The 23,146-nt window shown below is 34.8% G+C and overlaps 1 protein-coding gene across 1 annotated transcript in view; it reads right to left on the reverse strand.

Annotated features, from left to right (window-relative positions):
* Positions 1-23,146, reverse strand: part of ROCK2 (Rho associated coiled-coil containing protein kinase 2) — a 145,558-nt gene that overhangs the window by 61,673 nt on the left and 60,739 nt on the right. The window contains exons 2-4 of the mRNA XM_073897005.1: positions 22,098-22,179; positions 21,033-21,133; positions 5,455-5,592 (exon numbers count right to left, since the gene is read on the reverse strand). Of these exons, the coding sequence (XP_073753106.1) occupies positions 5,455-5,592; positions 21,033-21,133; positions 22,098-22,179 (321 nt within the window). The remainder of the gene's footprint in view (positions 1-5,454; positions 5,593-21,032; positions 21,134-22,097; positions 22,180-23,146) is intronic.

Raw genomic sequence — 23,146 nt, forward strand, 5'->3', positions numbered from 1 at the left:
TATGTGGAAAACCCAAAAGACTTCACCCCAAAACTGCTAGAACTCATACAGGAATTCAGTAAAGTAGCAGGATATAAAATCAATGCACAGAAATCAGTGGCATTCCTATACACCAACAACAAGACAGAAGGGAGACAAATCAAGGAGTCGATCCCATTTACAATTGCACCCAAAACCATAAGATACCTAGCAATAAATTTAACCAAAGAGGCAAAGGATCTGTACTCAGAAAACTATAAAATACTCATGAAAGAAATTGAAGAAGACACAAAGAAATGGAAAAATGTTCCATGCTCATGGATTGGAAGAACAAACATTGTGAAGATGTCAATGCTACCTAGAGCAATCTACACATTCAATGCAATCCCCATCAAAATACCATCCACCTTTTTCAAAGAAATGGAACAAATAATCCTAAAATTTGTATGGAACCAGAAGAGACCCCGAATAGCCAGAGGAATGTTGAAAAAGAAAAGCAAAGCTGGTGGCATCACAATTCCGGACTTCCAGCTCTATTAAAAAGCTGTCATCATCAAGACAGTATGGTACTGGCACAAAAACAGACACACAGATCAATGGAACAGAATCGAGAGCCCAGAAATGGACCCTCAACTCTATGGTCAACTCATCTTTGACAAAGCAGGAAAGAATGTCCAATGGAAAAAAGACAGTCTCTTCAACAAATGGTGTTGGGAAAATTGGACAGCCACATGCAGAAGAATGAAACTGGACCACTTCCTTACACCACACACAAAAATAGACTCCAAATGGCTGAAAGACCTAAACGTGAGACAGGAGTCCATCAAAATCCTAAAGGAGAACACAGGCAGCAACCTCTTCCACCTCAGCCACAGCAACTTCTTCCTAGAAACATCGCCAAAGGCAAGGGAAGCCAGGGCAAAAATGAACTATTGGAATTTCATCAAGATAAAAAGCTTTTGCACAGCAAAAGAAACAGTCCACAAAACCAAAAGACAACTGACAGAATGGGAGAAAATATTTGCAAATGACATATGAGATAAAGGGCTAGTATCCAAAATCTATAAAGAACTTATCAAACTCAACACCCAAAGAACAAATAATCCGATCAAGAAATGGGCAGAAGACATGAACAGACATTTTTCCAAAGAAGACATCCAAATGGCCAACAGACACATGAAAAAGTGCTCCACATCGCTCGGCATCAGGGAAATCCAAATCAAAATCTCAATGTGATACCACCTCACACCCGTCAGAATGGCTAAAATTAACAAGTCAGGAAACGACAGATGTTGGCGGGGATGTGGAGAAAGGGGAACCCTCCTACACTGTTGGTGGGAATGCAAGCTGGTGCAACCACTCTGGAAAACAGTATGGAGGTTCCTCAAACAGTTGAAAATAGAGCTACCCTATGATCCAGCAATTGCACTACTGGGTATTTACCACAAAGATACAAATGTAGGGATCCGAAGGGGTACATGCACCCCAATGTTTATAGCAGCAATGTCCACAAGAGCCAAACTGTGGAAAGAGCCAAGATGTCCATCAACAGATGAATGGATCAAGAAGAGGTGGTATATATACACAATGGAATATTATGCAGCCATCAAAAGGAATGAGATCTTGCCATTTGCAACGATGTGGATAGAACTGGAGGGTGTTATGCTGAGTGAAATAAGTCAATCAGAGAAAGACATGTATCATATGACCTCACTGATACGAGGAATTCCTAACCTTAGGAAACAAACTGAGTGTTGCTGGAGTGGTGGGGGGTGGAAGGGATGGGGTGGCTGGGTGACAGACACTGGGGAGGGTATGTGCTATGGTGAGCACTGTGAATTGTACAAGACTGATGATTCACGGATCTGTACTTCTGAAACAAATAATGCAATATATGTTAAGAAAAAATAAAAGAAGAAGAAGATAGCAGGAGGGGAAGAATGAAGGGGAGTAAGTCGGAGGGGGAGATGAACCATGAGAGATGATGGACTCTGAAAAACAAACTGAGGGTTCTAGAGGGGAGGGGGGGAGGGGGATGGGTTAGCCTGGTGATGGGTATTAAAGACGGCACATTCTGCGTGGAGCACTGGGTGTCATGCACAAACAATGAATCATGGAACACTACATCAAAAAGTAATGATGTAATGTATGGTGATTAACATAACAATAAAAAATTATTTTAAAAAAAGCAAAACGGCATATAGAAAAATGGGATGAGCAATGAAGGAATACAAATTACTAATAAACACATGAAATATCCTGAACCTCATAATTAACCAAGGAAATGTACCTTAGCACAATAACATCTTTTTTTCTTGAGGATGCAACTAATAAAAATTTAAAAAACTACAATATCCAGTATTGGCTAAAAATGTAGTAAAATAAAAATATTAAATAGAGTAATAAAACTTGTAAAAACCTTTTTTTACAAAGCAATTTGGCACTATCTATCAAAATGTCAAATGTGCACACCATACGACCTAGAAACAAACCCAATGCTAGGAATCTATTCTAAGGAAATATTCACATGTGTACAAAAGATGGACCTATAAGCACAGTTAATTCCATGTCAAGGACAGAAAATGTACAAGACTGGTCTGGAACATCCCATTATATCAGATAGCAAGCTATCAAAGGCTGCTACAGCTATGTCCAAAGGACTCAGGAATCAACCTGAACAGGATGTCACTTGCCAAAGGTGTCACAATATGAGCATCAATAAGATACTCAAAGGACTAAAACATCAAATAGGTTTTAAGTCCATGAGTTCAAACTGGTAACTACCCCAAAATTGCTCACTTTTAGAGGATAAAAGGAAACTAATCCCTTACTTTGAAAACTGGTAAATATAAGGAAAGAATAAAGTATTTATCCTGTCTTTCCTCTGTGAATTATACTACTGGATAACCAAATGGTAAATGGGGGAATATTTTCTTTATAAAACTATTCCAGTCACTATAATAAAAAAAGGAATGACTGGGGAGTGGGTGGGGGGGGAGGAATTACTGAACTGGAATATCACCATTTTGAAATCCTTAATAAATTAAAAGACCTAGGCATTAAGCACAAATAGCTGGTAAAACAACAGAGAAATAACCAGACATTAGCCTCCTAACAGAACAAAACACCACCCATGAAGTTGTTCTGCCACTCTCCCAAAAAACACACCTGATTCTGATCCACTATATCCAATTAGCAACTCAAAAAATACAAAGGAGAGAGGAACATGTTAAACTACACAAGGATGAAATTAACAAAAGCCCCGTTTCTTCAACAAATAAACTGATGAGACAAAAGAAAAAGAAAAAGAGGAAGGAAACTAGATTGAGACTTAAAAGGGATACCTAAACTTAAATCTTAAAAAAAGCCAAAAGTAAACTGAAGTACTAACGGGTGTACACCTACTTGGGTGTATGAAACTATACAGAAAAGTAAGGAAGTGTTCACCATAAAGGTATGGACATTAGAAAAATAGGCAAAGAACACAGCAAACCGAATATAATAGATGGCTCTTTAAAAAAAGTCTTCTCTATCAGCAAAGGAATAAGTTTTTAAATGTGCTAATATTCATCTATCAAATTCAAATCACACTAAGAATATATCTCTAAGAAATACGGATAGATCAAAGATTTATGTTGTATCAGAATTTATATAAGAAAAATAAAAAGAGCCATCTCCAACAAGAGTACAGTAACAAAGTATGGGGGCCTTCATACAATTAAATATTCAACAATCATGAAAAAAATAAGCACTGAGATTTGGCAAACTGTTAGAAATAACCTATTGAAATTGATTACAGGCATTATCTTATGACCCATTAATTTCACTCCAAGGTAGATCCCTAACAAAAACATGTAAACATATGTACCAAAATCCATATGAAAGAAGTCACAGCAGCATCATTCATATTAGCCAAAAGACAGAAACAACTTATGTGTCCATTAACTGATGAACAAAGAAAATGTGGGATATCCATACAACAGACGATTATTCAGCCATAAAAAGAAATGAAGGGCTAATACATGCTATACCACGAATGAACAGTGAAAACATTATGCTAAAGGAAAGAAGAGATCACAAAAGAGCATATATTTTACGATCCCATTTCCATGAAATATCCATAACAGGCAAATCCACAGACACAGAGAGCAGATCAGTGGTGGCCAGGAGCTCGAGTCAGGGAGGAGTGGCTCAGGGTTTCTTTTTTGAGGCACAAAAATGTTCTATAAATATACTAATATGTAGTGAAACTCTATAAATATATTGAAAATCAATGAATTAAATCAATAAATAGAATTAAGTCAGGCATTTTGACAGGTTTCCCCACAAAGTTATACCTTTCAAACATATAAATATAATGGTGCATGGAATGTTCTTTACCAGAGATAAACAAATGAAAGCCAGAATTATAATGTTACTTTTTCAATTTACAATGTTTCACCGTTGACTGGTTTCCACAGATCCATTAACTCTTTATCTCAATGAACACTTTAAAAAGGTCCATTAAGCAGAATTAAAGATCAAAGACACCAGTGGATGAACTGATAAACTAGAAATGGCAATGATTCTGTTGCTATGAAAGCAATTTAAAGCTAAAAGTGGAATAATTTATTACCATCATTCCTTAATTATCATAATATATAATTTGCTACAAAAATTTTAGTTTTAGCTACACATATCAGAATTTCTATTCAGTAGCTACAATAAAAAATTAAGTAGAGAGAAAGAGCATTGGGGCTCAACATCATTAACAAAGCAATAATAATGAGCTTTTAAATTACATAGTCATCCATGTGGCAAATTTTTTACCTGCAAATTGCCTTCCACAAGCAAGGTATCAAACTCCCAAATAATTTAAGTAAGCATTCTGAACACGCACTGGTACGTACCTAATCTTACTCATGATACTTGTTCAAAAATGTTTGCAGAATTAGATATTAGTATAAAAACATCTTTAGAGAAGCAAAGTTAATGAGGGATATAATTGAAAAGGAGGCAAAATACAACCATAAATTCCTTACTTTACAGTCAAGTAAGAGGCTCAATTAGGAAGCACAATACTATCTTATATTATAGGTAATATATAAAGGATTACAGGAGAATTTTCAAAACTTTTATTGTAGGAAGTTTTGGGGTTTTTTTGAGACAGGCTGATTATTCCTACTATATAAATCACGAGAGTGTAGGCAGGGAATTAATGGCATTCTGGTAACCAATCTAATTGTTCATAAAGGAATTTTTAAAAGTTGCAAATAATATTTGCTTTCATACACCAATTCAAGTATTACATGTCACGTGTATATGACATACTATTTAGGAATATTAAACAAGCATATTGAATCCGACCTTATTAAAAATGACGGCACTGTTATTATGTGAGTGAGATATAGGATTTTTAGCATATAAAATCCTATCTTATGAATAATAAGCACTTACAAAAAGGGGAAATAAACTTATAAAAGTCTGTATGCTTACCTGAACCACCCAGGGACTGTTGGCAAAGGCCATAATATCTCTCTCTTCCCAGAAAAAAGCAGAATCAGATCTTTTTATCATTTCAAACTTACTAAGAAGCTTCATAGCATAAACCTTCTGTGATGCCTTATGACGAACCTGTAGATTTATTAAAACACAAAAATAATTTTGTGAGAGAAAGGTGAACAACATATACTATAATTCTATCACTAAAGACTTCAGTTATAAAACAAAATGATCTTTAGCTAACTAATAAAAAGTAAAAGCATAACATTTTTAATGGAAAAAAAGAAGAGAAAATTCCCAACAGCCTAAATATTTCATGAAATACACAATACCTTTAAATGCTAGGTTCCATAAATTCATAAAGCTTCATTCCTCCATGTTAATTAAGCTAACCAATTTTAAGAACAAGATATTATTAAGTGAGAAATTTTCAAGGTATGTACATGTATTGCTATCTGAATAGAACCTAGTAAATTTAGATCAAGGGATATTTGTGATTTTGTTAAGTCATCTTTATTTCTTTCAAAGTATCCTACTTAAAAGGTTTTTTTATGTTAAGAAAAAAAAACTACCACCAACATGATTATTTGAGCAATTCCTTTTTTTTTTTTTTTTAAGATTTTATTTATTTATTTGTCAGAGAGAGACAGAGCGCCCGTACACGCAGGGGGAGTGGCAGGCTGAGGGAGAAGCAGGCTCCCCGCTGAGCAAGAAGCCCAAGGCGGGACTCAATCCCAGGACCCTGGGATAATGACCTAAGGCAAAGGCAGATGTTTAACCAACTGAGCCACCCAAGCATCCCTATTTGATCAATTCTTATCTTCCTTGTTAGATTATAACTTCCACAAGGGCAAAAACAGTACCTTTTTTTGACCATCATTTTAATCCTAAATATACCACAGCAAATTCTACCACAGAGCCAATAAATACCTAATGATTATAACTGTTAACATTTACTGAATAATTAATAATAAATACTGACTGCTAGCATTTATACTTGGATATCTAACAGGATGTCCAAAACTGAACTCCAAATCATCACCCCTGAATTTATTCCTCCTATAGCCTTCCCCATTTTAGTAAATGGCATCTTCATCCTTCCAGTTAGTTGCTCTAGCTAAAAATCTTTGGCTCCTCTTTTTCTCTCACACAGCTCATCAAACTCACCAGCAAATCATGTCATTCCTACCTTCAAATAGTTTCAGAATCCAATCATCTATAACTACCTCCACTGATAACAACACCCTAATCTAAATCTTTTATGTCCATTACCTACAATAACCTAAACTGCTTTCCCTGCTGTCACTCTCACCTACCCACAGTCTCGTGATCCTTCAAAAACATAAACCATTTCCTGTCACTCCTGTTTTAAAACCCCAACAGTTTCTCATTTCATCTCTGCATGTGTTATTCTCTCTGCCTGGAATCAGCCCTTAAAGCAGGACCCAATCCCTCACTTCCTTCAGATCCCTGCTCAGACGTTACCTTCTAAGCAAGGCCTACTCTGATCAAGCTACTTCAATTTTTCAATTTACAGCCACCGTTGGCTGCCCACATATTCCCTATTCCATTCCTTCTTCCTTGCTTTTGCTCCATTGCACTTATTACCATCTTATACCTTATTTTTTACTTTTATTTTATTATGTCTTGCACTAGAAATTAAGCCCAATGAAGGCAAGGATTTTTGTGTTTTATTCATTGCTTAATACACGGTGCCTAGTAAAATGCCTGGCACATAATAACCTCTGAATAAATATTTGCTAAAAGAATGAATTTACTGAGTGGGCGCTTACTGTATACCAGGCACAGTGTATTTTCATAATTGTATTATTTAATCTTCGTAACAATCCCAATGAGGTATTACTTCCCCATGTTACAAATGAGAAATTTGAGGCATAGAGAAATTAACTAGCTGAGGGTTATACAATGAGTAGAAATCAAGATTTAAAGATACAGTAGTCTGGGGCACTTGGGTGGCCAGTTGGTTGTGTCAGACTCTTGGTTTCAGCTCAGGTCATGATTTCTCGGTCGTGAGACAGAGCCCTGTGTCAAGGTCTGTGCTCTGCATAGAGTGTGCTTGAGAGTCTCTCTCCTCCCTCCCCCCCAACCCCTTCCTGTGCACTTGCTCTTTCTCTCTCTCTCTCAAATAGATAAAATCTTTTTTTAAAAAAATTAAAAATGAAGGTACAGTAGTCTGCATCCAGAATCCATGCTAGTAACCACTTATCTATGCCATTTCTACATATGTACAGCCACTATTAGGATGATTTCCCCAGAACAGGGCCAGATTGCACTGGTCAGCACAGTCTTCCATTCAGTTACTGCTCTGTTTCACTCAGAAGTATGCCATTATTTGTACAACAAATTATATGGTCATCCTACTGAGGGCTGGATGAAAGAAGAGGCAACTGAGTTCCTGACAAAAATCTACAGAGATCTAAATGATCTAGCCTATAACCATCTTCCCAATTTAAATCTTGTCATTTTCTTTCCCTTGTTCATACTTCAACCATACTTACCACCTTCTTTCAGTTCCTCTAATATACCTTTCCTCAAGATCGTTACAAGTACTGGGAATGTAACAGAAAATCCATCACAGTCCCTGACTTCACCTCTTCCGCAGAGAGACTAGCTCCTTCATTCAGCTGAAATATAAACTTCTCAAAGGAGTGACCACTCTATCCAAAGTAGGAACTCATTGTTCTCTACCTCAGAACTCCATTTGTTTTCCTAGCAGATACCATAACTTGTGATTTTTTTTATGTTGTTTCCTTGTATTTGTCTATCTCCCACATTAGAATATAAGTTCAACAAAGTGAGGGATTACCCATGCCCATTTTATTCTCTATTATATCCTCAGTGTCAAATACAATGCCAGCATTAGCAATTAAAACAGATACTAAATATTTGATGAATGAATTAATGTCTGTGAAAAAAAATTTTTTCTATTAATTTGCTATTAATTTGCAGTTTTAAGAAAAATCCAACAGGTAATATTTCTAGTTATCTCTCATCAAGTACTGTGCACATTTAGAATCAGTACTTATATTGATGAAAATCAGGTAAACCAAAGGAATGCTCATGTCCTCCCCAGAGAAGATATGTAAGAACCATCATACTTTACAGATCAGATATTGTATAAAATGAAACAAAATTTTAGAAAAATCATACAATGCTGTACTTTTTTAATAGAGAGATTTTTCCTCCTAACAATTCCCAGAAAGAATTTTATTTGTTGTATGGACTTGAGCAAATCACTCACAGAAAAAGGTCATAGCATTAAACAATAAAGATACATACTCCAAATCATGCATCTTTGGCTATGATACAGAAACTGATACCAACTAGCCCTCACACTGTAAACAACAATCAAAATGGCAAAATATATGAAGCAACAGTTTTCAGGGTTGGTAAATTAGGCAGTACAAGACTATAATGCCTGAGAGGAGAAAAACTCACCAAGTCAACCCCCATTAACTGCCCAGACACTCTGCTTGAAGGCAATATCCCAACCAGCATACAAGTGATCATCTAAGCTAAGTACAGTGGTCCTGCTGAATTGAAAAGGCAGAGATCAGAGTTCAAGAAAAATGAGGTAGCTGGATTATGCTGGGCAGGAAACAGGAACTTAAAGAGCTATGCAAAAGGTCTGTAGAAGTACCATATGAGTCCTTTGCCAAGGGCTGGACTATCCAAAGAGAAAGTACCCAAAGTTTACCAGGGATCAACTGCTCTGGGCTTGATAACAAAACAGAGACACCGGAGGTTAAATAACATTAGAACAACAATCAACTTCCAGCCAAACAAGAATGGAGAAACCTTGCTATTTCCTGAGCATTCAGGTGAGACAGCTTAGGAGAAAGAACCATGCGCTAAAGCAAGAGGTTCTAGTACTATCTAACAAAGCCTAGTAATGCCAATCCCTAAAAGATCAAAAGGGGAGCAGAGTTTGGAGGTTCAGTCCTACCAGTTAAAAGGACTTGGAAAACAACTTGGTCTTTTTGCACAAAGTATAAAATTCAGTGTGCACAAGTTAAGGGTGATCATCAGGCAATTGGACAGATTATTAGAATGAAAATCAACACATCAAGGAAAAGTAACAAACTAACAAAAAATCTCTATCATATATCTGTAAGGATCAGTATATATTTTAAAAATTACTTATTGGGGCACCTGGGTGGCTCAGTCAGTTAAGTGTCTGCCTTCGGCTCGGGTCATGATCCCAGGGTCCCGGGATGGAGTCCCACATCAGGCTCCCTGCTCAGCAAGGAGCCTGCTTCTCCCTCTCCCCCTGCCACTGCCCCTGTTAGTGCTCTCTCTCTGTGTCAAATAAATAAATAAATGCTTAAAAAATAATCTAGGCATTTAAAAAATAAATAAGGAAATAAAAATTACTTATTAGGCACAAAAGGAAAGCATGACTCATCATCAAGAAAAAAAGCAGTCAATAGAAAACAACCCCCAAAACACTGACCTTAGCTAACAAATACTTTAAATATCTCTTACAAATATGTTGGAATAACTAAAGGAAAATATGTTAAAGAAAAAAAGGAAAAAGTAGTCACAATGAGTGAATACAGGAAAATACCAACAGAGAAATACAAACTGTAAAAAAGAAACTAGAATTTCTTTAACTGAAAAATAACAAAAATGAAAAATTCATTAGAAGGGCTTAATAAAGAATGGAGACAGAAGTCTGTGAAGCTGAAGACAAATCAATCTGAAGAATAAGGAGAAAAACAAATAATGAAAATGAAACAGTGACCCCGGGGCCTGAAAAGCAATTAAACAGTATAAAATATGGGGAAATATAAATAGACTAAACACTCCAATTCATAAACAGAAATTATCAGAATTGATTAAAAAAGCAAAACCTAATCTCATATATTTTAAATATTAAGATCAAATAGATTAAAAATAAAAGGACAGAAAAAGATGTACCACACAAATAGCAAGGATAAGAAAACTGACAGAGCAATATTAGTAACAGATAAAGTAGACTTCAAAGCAAAGAAAAAAGGGGGGGTAAATGCAGATAAAAGGAGTAAAATTCACCAGTAAGGCATAAAAATTCTAAATATGTATGCATCTAATAAATGAGCTTTAAAATTCATGAAACAAAAAATGACAGAACTAAAGATAGAAACAGACAAATCCATAGTTTTAGTTGGAAATTTTAACATCCCCTCTCAGTATTTGATATAATAACAAAATATCACTACGGACATAAAGAAAATACAGCCCAGAAGAAAAACTGCCTGATCAAGTAACAATTACAAAGGTTAATATATCAATAAGTTACATAACTTCTCATTTTAAAATATTTTAAATTTAAAATTTGAAGTGTTTTGATATGCTTTAATTTTACATAAAAAGATCTATATGCAAAGGGTCAAAGTTATGATAAGGGTCACAGATTACATCTATCTTTTATATTAAATTACAAAACTAGAATAACAATTCCTTTTATTTGTAGACATTTATAGAATGCTGAAAATAAACACATGTGAAAGCAATATGAAAACCTTGGTGGTGGGCACGGAATTAGGAGATAAAAGATCCTCATCTGAAAACCAGAAATCCCTTCCACATCAGACAGACCAGATTTTTAACTGATTTGTATCGAATTAGCAAATTAGCTCAAAGCAAATGCTCATTCCAGCAATGCTGTTAAATGTTATAAAAAAATGTTTAAAACATTATTAGAAAGAGGTTGCTAAGGTACTACTTCTTCTATATTTTTGCCACTCTTCAAATCTACATTTATTCTAAGAACGAATCAGATTTTGAATGTTTCCTTATTTCATTACAAAAGCAATCCATAAAACATTAAGGGTCAATTACTTTATACTGTAATATTACTTATCCTTGACTCATGTCATGACAACAGTTTTAAAAATTGTGTAAATCACAGCTATGAACAAAAACTAAAAGATGTTTGCCAGCTGATAGAAAATAGTTAAATATTTATTTTTTTTAATTATTTTTTTGAGAGAGAGCGCAAGCGCGAGTGGGGGAGTGAGGGGGGTGAGAGGGAGAGAGAGAGAATCTTAAACAGGCTCCACACCTAGCACGGAGCCTGACATGGGGCTCGATCTCACGTCCCTGAGATCATGACCTGAGCTGAAATCAAGAGTTGGATACTTAATCAAAGAGTTACCCAGGTGCCTCTATTTTTAATCTTTTATATCTGAATTATAACTAAACAAAAACAAACCTAGAACAAAAAGACCATTCAAATACACAAAAAGTCATATAGCATAAGTATAATTCTCTGAACATGAGAAACATGCTTATTCACTTTACTTTTGCTGATTCTTTATGCAACATTACTTCTCTCTCTGCACTTCCATAGCACTTACAACAATCTAATATTATAATTAGTTGTATACATTTCTGCTTCATAAGCTCCTTTAGGCAGAGTATAAATTTTCATTTGTGGGGCTGCCTTGTGGTTGGCAAAATGCTGAGTATCCAATTCAACAAATTCAACAAAATTATGGCTATGTCTATATGAGAACTATAAAATTTTTAATAAATAAAGACTATTTTGCCTAAATGCTCTATTTAATGAGGACTGAATTTCATTTAAATTATTGGGATAGGACATTTAACTGGCTCATAACACAAGAGTCAGGAACTCCCAGCTTGTAATCTTTGACTTGATCTATAGAACAAACATTAAGAGGCAGTAGTTGTATTCATGCCAAACATCTACCTCATACTTTTAAAATTCATTAGCAGTAGTATTACAAAGTACTACAATAAAGCGCTGTTACTTTAGAAAAGCTGGTTTCCATTGATCTTCGTTCTGAGGATGTATCTTTCTGAATGATTCTATTATAATCTCCCTCAGCATCTCTGTACACTCCCCTTTGTTCCTCCTCTATTCAATATTGATGGATAAACAGTCAGATATAGGAGCTATTCATTACCATACTGTACAGAGTACCGCTTAAAAGCATGGATTTAAATGTCAATAAACCTTTGCAAAAATTCTAGCCGTTTATGAACTATGGGGCCAACTTACTTAACCCTTCTAAGTTTCAGGACTTCATCTATGTAAGAATCTCACAGAACTGTTGCAAAGATAAAATGAGACTATGACTATAAATACTTTGCACATAGAATATACTCGATGAAAATGTTAGCTAACACCACCATAGACAAATGGAACTTAGTTCATTCTATCATGAACCTTTACATGTGTTTCCTTTATGTCACTAGACTGAGTATGTGACAGACAAAAAAGTTGCTCCTAATCTCTAAATGATATTCTACCCCCAGCATATATATATATATAACACAAAAAAAGGGTCTAAGGGATAACAATGGCTTTATCTGAAATGACAGAATTCTGGGTGATTTCTATGTTCTTATATTTGCTTACTTGTATTTTCTATAGCAAATATGTACTTCTTAAAAAAATTTTTTAAGCAGATGAAACTTCCCTAAGTGTAGCTAGAGACAAGACATGCTTGGAAAATCCTAAAATGGACCTAGATCTCATTGAACATTTATGGACAAAAAATTTTCAAAAATTACTCTAACCAAAATGCCCCATTTGAGATTTTCAAATTGTCTTCTAGTATCAAAAATTACAATAGATTATTTTTATAAGATCCAGTTTGACAGACTGAAGCACTTAGTGTGTGCTGCTAAGGTTTTCACTAAAAATGTCTGGTTGTGGCAGCCAAGACTGAATGAGGAAATACAGGAATTACAAAAGCATGGAGGGAAGGAGATAATTCTTGCAACTCAGAAATAACTCTGTAACCAGTGAAGAGCCTGTTTTACTCCAAAAAAGGAATTAAAAATTTGAGTTGACATGACAAGTGTTAGAAAATCATTTCCCCTATACTCTTTCCTTCTGGTTGATTCTACTTTAAAAGCTTGGTTTAAACCAATTAAATTAAAAGCAAGCCAGTGGGAAAGGAGAAAAACAAACAAGATCCTCATCTCATATCTGACTTGAGTCTGTCACAGAGCCTGTATCTTTTTTGCACATTCGATCCCAGGAAGCATCTTAGCCCAGGGATTACGAGGAATCACAATCAATTCACTTCAATAAAAGCTTTCTATGTTTCAGGTTCTGTGTTGTACAGGATATAAAAAGACAAGAAAAATCCAATCACGGATATGATCTGGCTGCACACACACATCACTTACCAATGTCTACAGTTGGCACTGACAAATGCCTACATAGTGAGGGCTTGCAGCTCTACAGATATTCCTCCTAAACTGTGTACTTAACTAAAGATAATCTCCCCAGATTTGGCAAACTATTTTCAGATAAGCAGCTATGACCCCTGATGGGAATGCCAAAAGTATTCTAAAGACATGGCTCCTACTCTCAAAAAATTTACAATACAAAAGGATTCAAAGAAATATACATATAAACTACAGTACAAGAAATAATACTGGAAGTTACATAGAATTATTAAATTAAAACATGCAGAGGAAAGATCACTCTCAGATAAAGGGTAGAAAGGAGAGTGATAGGAAAAAGTTTTCCTTTAAAATGAACACAGAGAGAAAGTGAAACATGACTGAAGAAACAGTCAAGAAAACAAAGAGCAGTCTCAGAATGAGTAGCCTGCCCAGAATGAATAGCATAAAGGAAAATAAGGGGTAAAAGATAAAATTGGTGACATCTTTTAAAAAGGTCCTAGAAGGCCAGGATGAAGACTTTGTGCTTCATTTAGTAGTTAAGAGAGCCATGAATTGCAAACGAGAGATACAATGAATGTATTTTAAAAAGTTCAAATCGGCAGCAGTTTATATTAGGCAGATAGATCTGTACTTCCCATCCTTTATATATTGAGATATAGACAGATGGGGAAATAAGGAAAACAGAAAACATGTTAGAAAAGTCCCTAATTGGTTCTATTATATACCCACACCCAAAATGGGACAGGATTGATACATGAAAATACAAGAATATGAAGTATGCGGAAAACAGTAATGTGGGTCCACCTGAGCCTGGATAGCATAAATTACAGATTTAATAAGCATAGTCTTGATAATTTCTCCATCAGCACCTGCAAACCAAAATCAATAGTCCAATGGTGAAACATTGTTAGCAGAAGTGGAAAGCAAAGTAAAATATAAAGGAGATGCTCAATACCTGACCGGGAAGAAAAGGGTATCTTGGATGACAGTGGTGACAGTGAACACACACACACACAAAAAGAGACTAGAGAACTGTTATGAGCAGGATTTACTGAAAAATTAAATTTAAGAAATGAACAAAAGAGAAATCAATAATGATTTCTAATTTTTTGGCTTGAGCAACAGGGTTGATAGAGGAGCCATTTATTAAGATGTGTTACAAATTTGTGGATAAGTTAGAGAGGGAATCAAGCATTCTAATTTCACATGTTTTAGATGTGACACATCTTAATGGAGATGTCAAATAAGCCATCATGGATATGAGTTTAGAGAGCAAACTAGAAAATTTTGAGCAGCACCTGAGCCTTGACATCATATAGATTATATTTAAAGTCACAGGAATAGTAAAGTGCACCTTAGGAGAGAATGCAGATCAAAGAGCTGAGCCTTTGGAACTATGATATTTAGTAGAAGTCAGGTGGAGAATGAACCACTAAGGAAACGAAAACAGAAGAGCCAGTAAACAGGAAAGAGTGGTGTTTCAAGAAAGGAGAACAACTGAATACTAGTAAAAGGCTGAGTAAGAGGAGAGTGAAATACCATGAAGCCAATAAGGTAACATATAAAGTCTGTATTTATTGGCACAGAAAAATGATCATGATCATACAACAAAGAAAATCGACTATGGAGTCCTCTACCTACGTTCAAGTCTCCATTCAACTACTTGGTAGTTATGTGAACTTTGGCAGGTTGTTCATCCTATCTACCTGAACTTCCCCATCTGTCAAATGGGCATGATAGTAATAACATCTAAAGGAGTGCTATGAAGACTAGTTGCTATATAGAAGTTGCTTAAAAGCCTGCCTATAATGTTGTAACTGCTATAAAAGTGTGTGTTATTATTTAATGTTACATAAAAAACCCATAAATTACAAAACCACATATATATAATATGATCCCTTAATACAAAGAAGACAACCCATACGTTTTGCATATCTTTAGAAGAAATGGAAGTCAGAAAGCTATACATCAAAGTAATAAAAGTAGTGGGACAATCAGGGATTTTAAAAAAGTATAATGATGGCTTACTTTCTTATTCTACTATGAACCTATCTGTTGTATAAATAAAAAAGAATTTTTATGTTTAAGGGAGAATAATTGGCATTGATGCAATTTTTGTAACTCAATAGAGAAAGATTTTAACTTTCCTAAAAAGAAAATAATTACAATAAAATATAAACATCCACTGAAAATAATTTGGCCTTAGTTTTGTTAACAGTTCCCAAATATTTCCAATTATCAAATCACTAAAAGGATATCAAAAGGCTAGTAACCTTTATGTTTGAAAATGAAATAAAGAGAAGACATGATAAAAGGAGATTTTCACATTTTATTCTACCCAATTCTAAGCAACTTAGACCTTTGAGAGTGAGAATGCATTCATATATTAATTTGTGTAGTTTTACATAAAACAACCACCAGGAAAAATGTAATGAGCACTTTTCTTTTCTTTCTTTTTTTTTCTTTAAGTAGGCTCCACGCCCAGCATGAAACTCAATGCAGGGCTTGAACTCCTGACCCTGACATCAAGACCTGAGCTGAGATTAAGAGTCGTACAACTAACTGACTGAGCCACCGAGGTGCCCCTAATGAACACTCTTCTTAAGAAAAATGAGTAGGCAACATCACGAAACCAACGAAAGATAATGTCCCCAAACTCTAAAATAAGAAGACAATACTTCAAAAACAAAAATGCTAAAAATATTTCCACTATTAACCATGAAGTCTTGTTTTTATACATCTCCTCCAAATAAAGAATCATAATTAGGTAATTTCCAACAAATATGCACTACGTTTAAGAAAGTTAACTTAGAACTCTATTTTTAGAACCTAGACCACAATTTCTTTTTGAAACTTTAATAGCAGCTAGCTCAAAATAAAACCTCCATGAATGCAGGTACCTTGTCTGAGTAGTTTACCTATACAATGTATTGTCAATGCTTATAATGGTACCAGACATTACATAAACATTTGCTAATCAATTAACCAAGGGAATATTGAAGAACAATGTATAATTCTATTAATAGAGATCAAGACTAAATATCTTAAGAACACATTTGCAAGGCTAGAATTTTTAAGTTTCTTTTTCAAAGAAAAGAAGATTATGTGCAAGGTATGTGAATAACCATAAACGAAGTGAGCATGCATATTTGTTCAAAAAAGTAATCTCACTGAAAAGTTCATCCCAACATACATACACACTATTACGGGATGAACTGTGTGCTGCATGCCGCCCCCACCCCTGTTATATTTTAAAACCCTGACCTTTAGTACCTCAGAATGTGACTATTTGGAGACAGGGACATCAAAGAGGTGATTAAGTTAACATGAGGCTATTAGGTGACTGGTGTCCTTCTAAGAACAGGCAATTAGGACATACAGAGTGACACACCAGCCACATGCAAGCACAGAGGAAAGACCATGTCAGGACAACAGAAGGTGGCCATCCACAAGCCAAGGAGAGAGGCCTCAGGAGAAACCAACTCTGCCAACACCTTGATGTTGAACTTGTAGCCTCCAGAACTATGAGAAAATAAATTTCTGTTGGTTAAGCCACAGTTGGTGGTATTTTGTTATGGTGGCTCTAGCAAACCAACACATATAAATACATATAAAAGTTAGAGCAAGACTTCTGATTATTTAAAATTAAAACATTTAAATTCATAAATGCATAGAAACTGACGAAAGTGACAACAGATAATATTTACTTAATACCTACAATGTGCCAGATCCCGGTAAGTACCACACATGCATAGCCTAATTTAATCCTCACAAAAAATCTTGTTAGGTTCTATTATTAGTGCTATTCCAAGATCAGGAAATTAAACCTTTGATGACAGGAAATCTATATACTGTAGAATGGAAACAAAAGTAGTTGACTGACTATTCTGCCAAACTACTGCTCTTAATCAATATACTATACTGAATAATATTATTGTCCATAAAAATGAGATGAGAAAAACAATCCAAAAAGAGTAGAATCCAAAGACAATAGTGGTAACAGATAAAAACCATCCATGTCCCAGACTTTTCATGATATAAAAACATAAATGTACATCACCTCTACAGGTAGGAAAAAAAAGACAATAAACTAAACCAATTTTGCCCTCCTCGAATTATGAAACTTTTCAATCTATCAGAAAAAGCCTTCTTTAGGTGAGGAAACCTATGCCCAAATAAACTAAATGACTTGGCACTTTCCTGACTCATGACATTTTCACATGCTATTCCCTCTGTTTTTTGACTCCCGCCCCACTCCCTCTTTTTCATGTGACTACCTCCTTTACATCATATCTCCATTGTCATTTTCTCATAGTGAGGCCTTTCCTAACACCCACACCTGAATTAAGCACAACCCTCCATTTTTCTCTCTCATAACATCAGATCTTTTCCTTCAAGTATTTATCATAATTTGAAAATACTTTACTTGTTTAAAGTAAAATTCTTTTCTCCTCCACAAAACTACCACTTCCAGAAAGATTGAAGCTATGCTATTGTATCTTTAAGAGGCTAGCACAGCTCCTGAAATGTAACAGATACTGATTATTCATTGATGGATGGATAAATGAACCATTTTCTGTGTGACAATGAACTGCTAACATTTACTAAGCACTTACTATATATATTCCAAGAACTGTTCCAAATTTAATTACAATTAATTCTCCCAGTAACCCTATGGGATAAAAGTGTCATTGTTATCTTCATTTAACAGATAAGAAACTGAGGTGCAGAGTGATTAAGTAACTTGTCTGCACTGACAGCTAGTCAGAGTTAGAATTCAACTTTAAGTAGTCTGATTCTAGCTCTTAAATACTATGGGTATGGCTGCTGTGACACAACAAAGTTACTTTTACAACAAGAATTTTCTTTTAGAAACTGACTGGTTGGGCCCTTTGTGGTATTTTTAACTTGGCTAAAAAAGTATTTCACAAGGAAAGAAATTTGCACCTACTATTGTAAAACTTTCTTCAGATGACTAGAAAAACATAATCATAAAGATGTGCCAAATGTGGAACACTGCCTACAGATCTGTCAAACCAATTTATCTACAACATACAAAGCAACTTTAAAAGACTATGAAAGAAGCACTTGGACTTTTCCTTTTCAATCTCATCCTTCTTTTAAAAAAGTCCACGCCAAAGGTAACAGAACCAAGAGCTAAAGCCAAAACAAACATGCTCCAAGTTCTTGGGTCAGGTCATCAGATTAATGGAATGTTAAAATATTTTTCATTTTTAAAAACATGTGACTTTGTTTCTGCACGTTTTGTGGACAAAATAAAATTTGGAATGCAAAATTAACAAAAGTAAAAGCCTTTTCTTTTCCTTTCTTGAATGTACTGAAATTGAATGATCAAATTCACCTAACGCAGAACAATGACTACATTGCCATAAAAACATGACAAGTCAGGATCTGTCATATTTCCTTCAAAAAACAGAACTCCAAATTCTAGTCTCTCCTCTTTATCTACACTAAATCCTGAGTATGAAGAAACATGTATTTATTTTACATACTTATAGTATTAATCTATGTATCAAATAGGCAATAGTAACAGTGGCTAACACTTAAGGAACACTATAACTAGGCTTACTTATTTTTAATTCACATAATCCCCTACAAGAACCCCATTACATAGGTATTATCATCTGTATTCTATAGTTTGGAACTCCAGGAGATTGCAAAGCTTGTCTATACTCACCATGATCTTTGAGTTAGACCATGGCAGAAGAAGGATTCAACTACTTTATATTTTCCCTGTCTTACAGGACCTTCCATAACTCAACTGTCACAAAATCTAATCTCTGACCCTCGTCCCATGGGCATTCTACTAGCCAAAGCTTCACCACTTTCACTGACTCAAAACAAAACAAAAATCACATTAGTTTCAAAGGCAGCCCTCTCCTCAAATCTACTCCATGTTAACTTCTCAATTCCTTCCACCACACCTCAGAAGGCATTGTTTCAAGTCCCTGAGCATTTCATCCCTCGAGTACTCTCTATTAATGTGCCCTTTAAAACAGGGCAAGAGAGCATCTAGAAGGAATAAATGATGCAGTATGGCCCAGTCATCTCAAAATAGAGAAAGACTATATCAAAGCAATCCAAATTTTCTTTACTGTTTTGGGCAGCCACATCACCAACAATTCTTGCTTTGGTTTACATTCAAGGAAATTTGTTCTTTAATTCATAATTACTGTTAAGGAATCTACTTCTTGAGTTCTTCACATGTAAGTACAGGTCTTTACTCTGGTTAAATTTCACTTCTTCTGTCTGGCCAATGACCTTCCCAACTGATTATTTCTGGATTTTGGCTTATCATTTGAAAACATCCTCATACTTCAGTTTTAACTCATTTGTAAAATTATTCAACATGTTACCACTGCCTCCATACAATAAATGCCTCATTAATAAAACCATGAATAGGAGGAGAACAAACCTGTCCCTGGGGATCTCTGTCCCAGGTACCACTTATGCCTTCATCAGCCTCCTTAGAATACATCTATTAGTTACAATTAGCAATAATCACGCCTCGGATAAACTTCATTGGCTACGCAAAGCTGCAGGCTGATATCCTTATTCACTGACATTTTTCCATATCCTCTTCAAGTATATGAGACTTTCTGAAATATCTAATAGATGTGTATCACACCTATTACACCACCCTGATCTACAAGTTCAATAGACCTTCAAAGAAAGAAGAAATGAAAGAGATGACAGACAAAAGTTAGTCTGTCATGACTTGTTCCCAAAGAAGCCATGCTGATACACAGTGAGAAGTGCTTTTCTCAAGCTCCATCAAAAAAAGTAGAACACTGTTAAGTGAAAAACACTGTTGAGTGACCCCATAATTTGACCAAAGACAATAATCTGTAAGCACAAAACAGTGGAGTTTCATACTCAAGTGATGAAAACAGGAATATTATTACAGTTCCTAATTAATATAGAAATGAAATATTTATTACAAACATTTATAATATTTCCAGTTGGTACCACTCTTGTCTGCAAAAATAAATTTCATATTAAAATGTCTTTGTTGGGTATATATCTAAATAAATCTCAGTTAATTAAACAAAATATTAATCTTAACACATTAAATAAAAACAATAGTTCTTGGAATATTAGCTGCTAGACAGGTCATGTGTGAAATAAAGTTGGCCTAATATATTCTAAATCTCAGTGTTTCAGAGCTGGAAGAGATCTGGTGTTTATCGTTTACAAGTACCTCCTTTTATAGATGAAGACACTCAGGTTCTCTGAGATGGAATGACTTGACCAAGCTCACAAAACTAACTCTGGCATGGCTGGGCATAAAAATAAGATCTACTCAGAGGCTACTGATAATATTTCACAAAACCCTGTCTTCAAAAATAAAATAACAGAATAAAACAACACTTTCTTACCAGCTGCACTTCACCAAAAGCACCTCTTCCAATAACTTTAACAACATCATAGTCTTCTGCCTTCATCTGTAGACCTCTGATTTTTTTCACAATTTTCTCATCTGCAATAAAAAGGTCATACTTATAAGCAATACTTTTAAATAATCACTATATTTGTAAACAGATTTTTATTTCAAGAAACTGGGTTTAGTTTTTAGCTAAATCTGTCAGTTTTCAAAGGTTACTATTTAAAAATCCAAGACACATACTAACTTTACATCAAAGAACCAAAACTCTATGGTTTATTAACACAAAAGACAAACAATACTGACTACCAAAAAGGAGCAGTTAAGCTATTCCATTTCTGACTCTGTTGCTTGACAAGATGACAGCTAAAACAGTGATGACCCACGCAGTCCTAGAGTATATTCTGAATCATGACAGAGAGCTGCTATGACATTACTTGCAAGGCTAATCTTAGTAATAAATTTTAGTAGCCTACTTTGAAAAGTAGTAATCACATATTATAGGTATGATAACTATAGACAAGATTGTTTAATTATGAAAATAGCCCAGTCTCTGACAATTCCAACTTAAAAAGCTTACTGTGTTGATATAAACTATATATTGAATTATTTTGAGAATTTATCCTTAGACTTCAACCTCATTTACACCTTCACTGCAACATCAATACTGGCAAACATTAAGTTACTGCATCTATGACAATAGTTGTTATCACATTATCTTTCATTAGCTAGATTGAAATGTCTATGTTTATATAAACATAAAGCTCATTAAGTCTCCTGGGTAATGTAAACCTCACTCTTAATATTGTTAATATGAATTTAAAAGTACTCTTTGAGCTGCCATAACCTATCCTGAAATCACTAGTCTTAATAATTTATACAAAATCTTGAACTCTACCTACTTTACAAACTGCAACTAGTTCTGCGGTTTTGCTTTGAAAATAAAGAATGCTAGTATTCAAATAGCAAGCTAAAAAATACTTAAGGTTAATAATGTATAGACTGTCATATAAACCTCATCAAAAGTATAGTGATAGGATCAAATATAAAGTTTACTCACATCTATTTAAAAAATTATCTATATTCTTGTTTTTTCTCAAAGCAGGAAAATCCAAATCAAGGACCAAGGAATTTAAGCCATCCTGTTTAACAAAAAATAAAAAAGGAAGAAGAAAGTTGTTACAATTTCCAAGTATTCAAAAAGTCTTTAAATTTTATTATATGTTGTTCTTGCTAAATATCAATCCACTTTGATATGATATTGTCCAGTGGCTCCATATCTAACAGCCCTAACTTGTTTGCTAACTTCTGCCAGAAAATATTATGAAGGATCCTATCATGTTTTCCTTTGTTATTTTAGCCATTAGAAAAATGTCATTTATGTATGTAGGTCTTTATTTATTTATTTGGAGAGGTGGGAGGGGCAGAGGAAGAGCAACAGAGAATCTTAAGCTGGCTTCACACCCAACGCAGAGCCCTAGGATGGGCTCAATCTCACAACCTGAGATCATGACCTGAGCCAAAATCAAGAGTTGAATGCTTAACCAAGCGAGCCACTGACATGCCCCTAGAAAAATGTCATTTTAAAATATGCATCCCCTGGGGTGCCTGGCTGGCTCAGCCGGTAGAATACGTGACTCAATCTCAGGATTATGGGTTTGAGCCCCACACTGGGTGTAGAAATTACTTAAAAAGAAAATCTTAAAAAGAAAATATGCACCCACTATTATTTTTGCTAGTCAGATGTCTTCCTTTCTCTCTTCAAATGTCCAGTAAAATTTCACCAAGCTTTTGACTTTAACAAACACAGACTATAAAGAAATTAAGAAAATAATCCCATTTACAATTGCATCAAAAAGAATGAAATACCTAGGAATAAATTTAACCAAGGTGAAAAACCTGCACACTGGAAACTATAAGACACGCCTGAAAGAAACTGAAGAAACAAATAAATGGAAAGATATTCACTACTTATGGATTAGAAGAGTTAATATTATTAAAATGTCCATACCACCCAAGCAATCTGCAGATTCAAAGCAATACCCATCAAAATTCCAATGACATACTTCATAATACTGTAACAAATAATTGTAAAATTCGTACGGAACC

Source organism: Callorhinus ursinus, unplaced genomic scaffold, assembly GCF_003265705.2.
Source record: "Callorhinus ursinus isolate GAN/ISIS: 27379988/994484 unplaced genomic scaffold, GSC_fseal_2.0 scaffold10, whole genome shotgun sequence".
NCBI lineage: Eukaryota > Metazoa > Chordata > Mammalia > Carnivora > Otariidae > Callorhinus > Callorhinus ursinus.